Genomic DNA, 10644 nt, shown 5'->3' with positions numbered 1-10644 from the left:
GTTGCATCCAGTGGGGACATAATTACTGATTATAATGACTTATACTGTCTTTTTACCCGTTGCGTATCGCGCCGCGTAAACATAAAACCATGTCTGCATTTGTGATTGGAGAAATTACAAACTACAAGCGCTACTCTACACTGCCCAAAACTCACGTTTGAATCATCAGTGGCAAATTATTTGAATATAAAAAACATACTTACAGGCTGTGAGTCAGAAGCGCCAGACTGTCCTTGCAAAGTTGGAATTGCCCCACTTTATAAAAACAGACACCGGCATTGTAGGTTACTCTCTCAGGAAACAGTCCTCGTCCTCCATAAAATGCGCTGCACACATCTGAATATTTGGTTTGAAGTGTTCTGGAATAGTGTTGTAAATACAACTTAATCACTGATTTCTAGTTGTGTCCTCTTTTGGAAGACCAAACAAAGTAGTTTCGCTTTCACAATGCAACACACAGCGTCTCCACGACATGGCGGTGGCGGCAACAGCGAAAATCAAAGTTACGCCTTCTTTCTTTGCGTGAACATTTGGGCGGCGTTATGCAAATCTTCTCACATAGTGATGTAGACATGTAGGGGCGTGTTAGAACGAGCCGTTTTAGGTAGGCGTGGTTGACTCTTAACTTTTATAAAGAATATCTTTTTGGATTTGAGACTTTAGTCTTTGCAACTTTACAGATCTTCTTTATGCACCAAGAGCTTATAACACTCCAAAGAGAAAGGAAAAATTGAAATCGCATCATATGACCCCTTTAACAAACATACCCGGGAACAATGGTTTATTCAGTGAATTTTAAAAAGATTTTCTAAATACTCTAGAAATCTTTGCCCACCAGCCTCAGCAGCAGCACTTCTAGATTTTAATTTTTTCAACTGTATTTTCTGATGTGCTTGTACCTGTGTGTGTCCTGTGATGATCCTTCATAGCAGACAGAGTCAGGAAAGCATAATGACATGAGGGCCATCCACACTTGTATGCTTTGTTGCCTGTGTGCAGCTTCATGTGGTTATTTAGTGCCCATTTCTCACTGAAGCTCCGCTCACACAGCTCACACTCGAACTTTCTAGTAAAAGAGAACACATTAACCAATGAACCACTGTACTGCTACATCCAGTCACAATTCTTAATCATAGAAATGTAAAAGTTGAGATGTCATGTCTTTTACTTTATTTGTTTAGATATATTTTTAAATGTTGTCTATGCAAATGTAATGTTGTTCTTCATGCTTATTTAATGTCATCTTTTTATATAATAAAAATAGTACATAGAGTTGCAAGTGGCAGTTACTGGGATCCAAGCACATTCGGAAGACATAAGCAAAATAGCCAGTTGTGAAAGAATCTATCAAATGGATTTCGTGGGGATCTCTGTGTCACCTTTCAACTTCTTTGATAATAGTTGCACTATTATTGATTCATCAGAATGTTCTATTGTTCATGTGTACCAAGTTTTGTGATGTTTGGATGTTGCAATAACAAGACATAGATAAATTAGTCATTTTGGACCACACCCAAAAAAAATTATATATATATTATCTGGCCTATATCTACTAAACAAATAAAGAATTAACCCCCCTCCCTCAAAACTCCAGGAAAAATGACTACAATTACACTGGTGTTTAAAATGGTGGATAATTTTATAGATAAGGACAAAAATTAGATTTACACTTTTTAGGGCATAAAGCAAGAATTCCGAAGAAGTGCCCTGTGACCAATTTTCACAAAAAATGATACACATACACATTTTCACAAGACGTTAGTTTTCATAACAGTATTCCATTTGGATTTGATGTAGTAGCCACTAAATATTGATTTGTGGCCATGTTTCTATGAGAGCATTAGAAAGGGTAGCCTAGTTTTCAAACACATGGATAAGTAGGCTTTATGTGAATATAGTGACCACTTTAGCAGCAGCCCACATATAAAAAGTTATTTAAACTGAACCTGTAGATCCCCCTTTATCACATTTAAAGCATAGAGATCCCCCTATATCATATAAGCCTTATTATACTTTTTTATACTATTGCTGTCTAAAGATGTTGTTCATTGTTAGTTTGTATTAAGTAACACATTCACTAATGTTAACAAATGCAACCTTATGTGTAAAGTGTTACAAAGTAATATGATACAGAAGTGTATGTGTTCAGCGTAGTTCAAAACCTCTCTTTGGGCTGGCCCAGTTCATGCTTTCCCAGCAGATGAGTGTTGAGATGTTTCTTCATCACAAATGCCCATCTGTGAATATAAAAAAAATGTATGGACAAATAAAAATCAGGACAAAAATAACAATTATTTAAACAAGGTATTATTATTTTATATATATATATATATCTATATCTGTGTGCCTGAATAGGAGTGCACAACTGCTAAGTTTCGGGGTTAGACAAACAAACAGCTGTTGTGAAGTTGCAGTCGACGAAAAAATTTGTTACATTCTAAAAGAACATAACCAGTCTCACACATTGAAAGAAATGAGGTGGAAGCTACCTTAAGCAAATAACCTAAACATGGGTGTAAAATAAATTACAACAGCCTACTCTACATACAATGGCACAAGGAATTTTGATTTCAACCTTTGAATTGAAATGATTTATTCAAATAAAAAATAAAACAGAAAAAAATAAAGTGCAGTCAGGTTAAATTTTGTGTTTTTCATCAAACAGACAGGCCAAACTGATTTTTACTCGTTTTAGGGAATTAAGTCCTCATTCATAATTATCTTGACTTCAAAATGTGGCTTGATTCATACCTTTGCATTTTTGGTTGTTGTTGTTTTAATATTTTATACATTTACAATATATGTTCAACCGGGAAAATACCTGTCAAATAAAACATAACATCTTTTAATGAACTCTGGCTTTCAGCTCTTTTAAGCGGGCTGTACATTATTCCAGGCTGTTCTATTCACTAGAATTTTGATAACTGTTCATAATGTTTAGTTTTTACCCGATATAAAATTTCACACCGGTAGATCATTCCCTGCACTGAGTGTAACGGGTAAGTGATGGAGGCTGTTTTAACTATCTGTTTTCTAGTCTAAGTTTACCAGTATACTCGTGCTGTCTGTCTGAGATTACAGTCTAAAAGATTTTATATTATTGACTTAATTTACTGATTCAACTCACACTGCCACATTGAATGAATGTGAGAATGAGAATTTTCTGCATAAGCACAGAGCTTGCAGGAAAGAGTAAACCACGCAGTAACCACAATCCCACTCTGAAATTTAGGCCCTGTCATCCTTTCAACACATTCAGCTGCAATTTGAGTGTAGCTGAAGCAGCATAAAGAAGCAAAACACTGAAAAGGTCAGCACTATGCCATTTCACTTTTTGAGCATTAAAAAAAAAATCCTTAAATATGTGCCTAAATAAATAAATAAATACATTTGTGTACACACAAAACCTTTAAGATTTAAAAAGTGTTATAAATTCAAGTCAGTGGAAGACGCATACGCTTCTCGTCTCTGTAAGCTCTATATATGGTTATTTCAAAAGCACAGTTTTACTATAAATAACCTCTTAATTTCCATATGCATATTGCCATCCAGACATGTGCTACTACTGTAAGAAGATTGAGTATGGCCTGTGCCAATGAATTTAAGATTAAACAAATTATACTGCCCTTGTCTGGTTCTAGAATAAAAAATATCTGCATATCCATCCATTATCTTTATCATTTGTGGGATTGCTGGAATTTATCCTGGCATCTCATGCCAAAGGCAGTGTCATGACATCCACGTATGTCACAATTTTGTTAGATACACAATACTGATCTAATGATACAATACTCTCATGATATTTGAAACAAATCCAAAGACAAAATAGAACAGTTAAAATGGGAAGGAAAGACATAGTCAGTAGGGGGCAGTCATGCTGCATTCTTAGTCATGTCAAGTACTGAAGCTGATGACTTCAGTTGCTCTGTGAACCTCTCTCATGATGACTTAAATGCTCTGTGAACCACTCTCAGAAAAGTATTCCAACAAGCGGCAGAGCACATTAAGCATGAACAAGCCAAGTATCATGTTTGTGTGTGTACCATCACAATGCAATAAAATATTAATGTCTCTGTTATTAAAAGTATTTTTACATGTTTGTTATTTGCTTTCGATCACTGATAATTCAATCTAAATAACACGATCTAAAACGTGTTGTAAAATGGTAAAAACCACGACCAGAAAATTATTACACTCTTCTTGTTATGCACAATTTACTACCAAAACAATTACCTTGTAAGACAGCAGTCATGGAAGCCAGAACCATTTAAGTTTGAGTCAATAATCTAAAATGAACAATCCAATTATTTTCCTTAAATAGCTTAATTTGACCAAGTGTGTTTTGATTTAAAGAAGTCAAAAGTTTAGGCACAGGGCCAGCTCCTGGGTTTGTCAAATATAAGTAATGACTACATAAAATACCTATTAGAGAGCATATCTTTAGTCTGGTTAATGTCTAGAATAATTGCCCACATTTTTGCTTTGATTTTTTGCATCTTTTTGTTGACAGTTTTTTCTTTGCCCAAATTATTCTTGAGAAATCGTGGCAAGCTTGGAAACAGAAGCACCGTTTCATGTGATCCAAATATGCTTAAAACAGAAAGCATCTGAAATAACTACTGAGAAAACATTTTGTGCATTTCCCACATTTGTTGATAATATGGTACTCAATGCTATGCAACATGAGTAAATGATGCCGATTACTATCCTTTTTTGTTACTGTTACTGTTTTCTGCTTCTGTTTATACTGTATTTATTGTCACTTGATGCTTGAAGTTATTTGTCAGTGTTTTGTCATTTTCTAGCTTTTCTGGGTATCACTCTTTAATAACATTCCTTGGGTAAATCGCATGTCAAATAACAAATATTTGATCAAAATGCACCGTTTAGTCTAAAATATTGTTTTTATTTGTTACGCTCTGTTTAACATGCATTCATTGGTGTCTTTAAAGCTAAACAACAACTGTTATGCTGCTGTTATGACAAATTGTTCTGTTAAATGAAAATGTGTGTAAAATGAGTATTGTAAAACAATGAAATGTAAGTTATGCAGAATGCATCTTTAACGCACATTAAACAGCAAAAGCCCTCTTGTTACTGGCTTGTGTATGTATGTTGGCAATTCTGCAACTTTATATATCTCACATATGTGAACTTGTCTTTATTATTATTACTTTATTTTGCATTTCTCCTCATTGTGTCTGTGGAAAACAAAAACACTTTCACAAGAGCGCACTAATGTAAGTAATATTTATGTACACATTATCTCGTGAATACCTGCAGAGAGCAATAAAGTACATGTGTACAAAGCATTTAAAACAATAATACGCTGTATTACACTCATTTTGTCATGTGTAAATGCATTTTTAGACAAACTATATGTTTGTGTCCACTATTGTTTTTCATATATTATTGGGGATATTTTGTTTTCTCTGAATAAACGTGCAGTTAAAAAAATGATCAGACACAATCAGAAAATTATGGTTAATCCGTTTAATGTAAAATGTAATAATCGATAAGCCTAGACATATTTAAATACTGATTCAAGATAAACCATTTCCAAGATGAAGTGGCTAAGAGCAGTCTAATCTGGCCTAGCTACTGACAAAATTAACACATTTATTTAAATGCTAAGAAGCGTGCCTGCAGGGAGCAGTGCTCATGCATGACGAATTGTGTGCTACTGCGCTGAAAAACACGCAGTCTTAAAGGCCACATTTGTGTGGGCAATTTTTGAGTCCTCAATTCACCTAACCTGTATGTTTTTGGACTATGGGGAAAACAAGAATACCTGGAGGAAACAAGCACAAAGAACAAGTACACGACTCCACACAGAAAGACCTCCTGACTCAACTGGGGACCGTATTGTTATGAGGCAACTGTGCTACCCACTCAACAAATATGCAAACTTGTATAATAAGATACTAAGGATTTTCTATAAGTGTATTATTCATAGTACTTAATAATTGTAACTGATTTAAGCATAAACCAAATGTATGCAATTTTACTTCTAAAGTAAAGTTTTTAGAATAAGCTTTTTTGCAGAAGTGAAATGATTAGTTGTCGTCCACATTGTAAGTACCTACTGTAGCCAAAGCACAAAACAATTTTTTTTTCAGCTATAACCCTAACTATATACATTCTTCAAGGGTGGAAACCCTACAAGTATTTCACCAAACCTTAACACTCTTGAGCACCTGCGAGAGATTTTGTAGAGACAAGTTGAGTAACACTCCCCAACACAGATCAGGGCATTTAAGGAGGTCATCCTCTGGGAGTTAAAAAAGAGAGATGTGACAATTTGCCATAAACTTGCACACTCAATGTCAAGAAGGGTCAGAGCAGCATACTTAAAATTATGGAGGACATACTAAGTAACTACTAGAACATAACATTTTTTACAACCCTTCATTTAATCAAAATTGGCTAATTTACTTATGCTACAGATATTAAAGGGGTCATCGGATGCAAAATCACCTTTACATGTTGTTTGAACTGAAATGTGTCTACACAAGTGTGTGTACACAACCACCCTTTAACGATAAAAATCCACCCAGTGTTTCTTTTTTTATCCCAATAAATCATAACCCCTTTCTCAAATCAAGCTGTTCACAGATTCTTGGCTGTGTTACGTCACACAGGCCTAGGACACTCCCATGATTGTTAATTGACATTGGCGTTTTAGTACAGACCTGCCCTGAGTGCACTGTTTCGATACCCGAGCAGGTGTAAACGAGAATGTGCCTTAAGCGATTGAGGTGCTTTGTTGTTGGATGCAATAATGAACATGGAAATCGTCATTTATTTACGGCATCTGAGCTGCTGAAGATGCAGTAGATTACGTTTGTTTTGAAGGGAATGCACCCCCCGATCTACCTAAATGCGTCTTATGTTCGCGCGAATCATTCATGATCCAACTTCACCTCCAGAAGAAGTTTTTTTTTTTAAAGGGGTCCTATTATGCTTTTTCACTTTTTTAATTTTAGTCAGTGTGTAGTGTGTATGTTTGGTCATAAAAAGATCTAGAAAGTTACAAATCTCAAAGTCCACTCCAAAGGGTGTGGACTTTGTCCAATCCATTTTCAAGAACTACAGCAAACGGCTCGTTTGGACAACAGCGTTTGGTTTCCGGGCTTTATGATATCACAAAGCGGCTCATTAGAATTTCATTACAAATAATTCCCGCCTACAGAAATTCGAATGGTTGGGGGGTGGGGAGGGGCGAGGTTGTGGTTAGAACGCTTGGTTGAGTGAGCGCATCAGACGAGACGACGAAGAAGAGCAGCTGCTGTGCTGTAGTCTCAAATTTTTGGCATGTCTAGAACAGCGGTTCTCATTTCCAGTCCTCGGGTACCCCCGCTCTGTACATTTTGTTTGTGTTTGTTATATTTGACTGTAAGTGCCCTGCGAAGTGGACAATACCGGATATTCCTCCATGATTCCAGTTTGAAGGGAGTGTATATGTTCCATACAAAGGGCATTTAAGTGTGCGAGACGTGAATTTAAATTGTATTTATTTACAGAGGTATATTATGTTCCACTTCACGCTTCTCTAGTAAGTTTCGTATGTGTGTGAAGACGCAGCGGCGTAGCGCAAATCTGTAAATTAATATTCCAAAGTGAAGTAAACTTCAACGGATTTCCCCTGCTGAGGGAGTAGGGAGCAATGGACACTGTGTAGGGACCATGTCAATCGGAACACAGTTAATGCACGGAGCTCACTTCTAACGAGATGATCTGAATCAGGTGTGTTAACAAAGAGAGACGTGCAAAACATGCAGAGCAGGTACGCGAGGACTGAGAATTGCTGGTCTAGAACAATTCTTACAAGTACAACAAGACGTAGCTTGGCGCCGCGGACAGATGCCGAACGGCGCCACCGGTGTGCCTACACTCATAGAAAAAGTATTTGAATTTTAAAGACGTGGCACGACGGTGCGCGACCGCCTGAAATGCTGTTTTTTTCACCTCCGTGCCCAGACGTCTTTGTTTGGGCTTCCGAAAGCAGATGATGTCAGGAAACAGTGGTTGCAATTTATTTTTTAACTCTGTTCCTGAGCATTATAACACCAATTTGCTATTGTGTGCTGCGCATTTTACTGAGGACAGCTTCCACATCACGAGTGAGAAGTGCCGGATTCCCAAAAGCTTTTGTTGAAAGACGGAGCAAGGGGGAGTGGCAGTACTGAAACACCGTCTAAGTTGTTCGCCAATCACAACGCACTGGGACAGCTAACCAATCACAACCCATTTTGTTTTTCGGAAGGCGGACCTTCATCAAAGCCGGAACTAATCGAACCATTTGTCCCAGGCTGGGGAGAAAGGTATTGTAATAATGTAAATTATGTGAAAAATAATGTGTTTTTCGAACCACCAAGCATGAGAGCATGTTCTAGTACACCCCCAAAACAAAATCAAGACTTTGTAAAAGTGCATAATAGGACCCCTTTAAATTAATCTTTGCAAATCGCCTTTCCTAATAAGGTTAGTGCTAGTGCTAGTTAGTGCAGACATTACTATGAATACGGCTAAAGTTAACAGTCACGATGACTGCGGTTGAAGTTTCACGATGAATGCTGCTAAAGTTAACAGTTAAAGGGTTAGTTCACCCAAAAATGAAAATTAGCCTGTGTTTTACTCACCCTCAAAGCATCCTAGGTGTATGTGACTTTCTTCTTTCAGACAAATCCAATCGGAGTTATATTACAAAATGTCCTGGCCCCTCCAAGCCTTTCAATGAGGGTAAGCGGGTGTTGGTTGTCAACAGTTCAGAAGACGTGAAATAAAGTGTGTGCATCCGTAATAAAACGACCCTCACACAGCTTTGGGGGGTGAATAAAGGCCTCCTGTAGCGAATCCATGCATTTTTGTAAGATAAATATCCATATTTCAAACGTAATAAACACTTTTTTTCTCACTTCCACTGACTGTGGTACGCGGAAGACGTTCAGGCGTACTTACCCACCATGGTTCTCGTGCCGGAGCCCCGTTCAGGAAGCGGCCGAAGAAGCCTCTGGTCCGGACCATCAGTAAGGTGGTCACTATGAAGCCATAGAACCAACCAAACATCATAGGTCCAGCATAGGAGACAGTAATGCAGGAAGTTTCCACCTAACCTCGGTCAGGTGGAGAGATGGTGGTTACAGGGGAATTTAGAAGGGAAAGATAAGGGCAGATGTAAAACCCCCAAAGGAAATGAGTAGATACTGAAGTATCACTCTGATCCGGACGAAGCGCTGACACCTTGTCTGGATCACATCCCTTAGGTCTTGCCTACCTCCCTTTGACAAGTGATTCCTCCTACCCCTACCCGCAGGCGAGCCTCTGATTAGTAGCACGGATTAGTAGCACGGAGAGCGTAATTTTCTTTGCCCGCTTCCACGGCAAGTCAAGCCTCGCCGTGGCATGATCCATAACTTCCAAAAGCTCATCATACGCAGGGCAGGAGGATTGGGAAGGCTCAGCCTCAGCTTCTTCGCCCTTCTCAGACGTTTCCTGCTCTTCCTGGGCTTAACTCAGCAGAGCACTGGCCCCTGGATCAGATGATGTTAAGTGAAGTAACATCATCCTCCAGTGGCTCACTCTCATCCACAGCCGACGATCGCGAGAGGGAAAACCCCTCTTTAAACTCATCGGCCAGATACACTTGTGATCCCCATGAGCTCAGAGGACGCAGTTCGAAGTTCCCTTGAAAGGGAACTGTCTTTTACAGATGTAGATGCACCAAAATGAACTAAAAAAAGACTTATAAACGAATATCAGTACATTGCTTAAATCCATATCATGTATGTAACCCACACATTTGACTATCATGTTCTAATCATGTATTGTGTATGTCTTTTTAATAACTATTGACTAGCTTAAGGGTTCATATTCATGTTTAGTATGTATGAGTTTGAAAATTCATGCTTTAAACGTTTCTATCAATCAATACTTTGTAAAATATATTATATTCTGGTTATAGAAATCATGTCCAAATTATACTCTGCAAGAGCAGGAAAATTCGGACCATGTGACTGATAAGATGGCATGTTGATTTATGTAATGGGAGGAGAAACATCGCAACACCCCGAGCTATAATTGGTCAAGACACCATTTGGGATGTTTCCAAGAGCCCAGTTTAAATACTCAGGACACCATCAAATTAGGCTTCTAGCTTTTAGCTATAGCTTTTAGCCACTTTTTTTGCACATGAATTCGTCGAGCGCCATTCCAGCGTGCTTCGGCCTGCACGCCCGATGCTACTTAGCCACGATGAGAAGAAAACCATCTAGTCTCGTTACTTCTATTCTTCTACTTTAATTTATTTTCTTTTCCGTTGAGAGTTTCGTGTTCTGAGTTAAGTTTTGTCTGAGTTCACTTCAAGTCTTTGACCGCCTCAAAACTTCAACCAGCCCACAACTCTGCATCTTCAGCCAATGTCCAACCACTGGCTTCCCAAGACATCACTTCAACGACTACTGAACTTCCAGCCAATCAGCAACCTCGGGAAACCCCCTTTTCTGCAAGGACAACAAAGGGAACCCCCCTACACAGGCAACGCAAGTACCTCCAGATTCTAGCTGAACTGGTGCATTTAATATAAATTTTAACCTCATTGAGGAACTCAATTCGAGGGTTAATTAAGTGATTGATGGTTGTTCA

The 10644-nt window shown here is 38.2% G+C and overlaps 1 protein-coding gene across 1 annotated transcript in view; it reads right to left on the bottom strand.

Annotated features, from left to right (window-relative positions):
• The window catches only part of znf407 (zinc finger protein 407), a 74748-nt gene that overhangs the window by 32154 nt on the left and 31950 nt on the right, over nucleotides 1–10644 (bottom strand). Inside the window, exons 4-5 of the mRNA XM_016233464.1 lie at nucleotides 2163–2237; nucleotides 900–1066 (exon numbers count right to left, since the gene is read on the bottom strand). Coding sequence (XP_016088950.1) covers nucleotides 900–1066; nucleotides 2163–2237 — 242 coding nt within the window. The remainder of the gene's footprint in view (nucleotides 1–899; nucleotides 1067–2162; nucleotides 2238–10644) is intronic.

Source organism: Sinocyclocheilus grahami, unplaced genomic scaffold (assembly GCF_001515645.1).
Source record: "Sinocyclocheilus grahami isolate Dianchi unplaced genomic scaffold, SAMN03320097.WGS_v1.1 scaffold431.1, whole genome shotgun sequence".
Lineage (NCBI taxonomy): Eukaryota > Metazoa > Chordata > Actinopteri > Cypriniformes > Cyprinidae > Sinocyclocheilus > Sinocyclocheilus grahami.
This window is presented reverse-complemented; position numbering and strand designations above follow the sequence as displayed.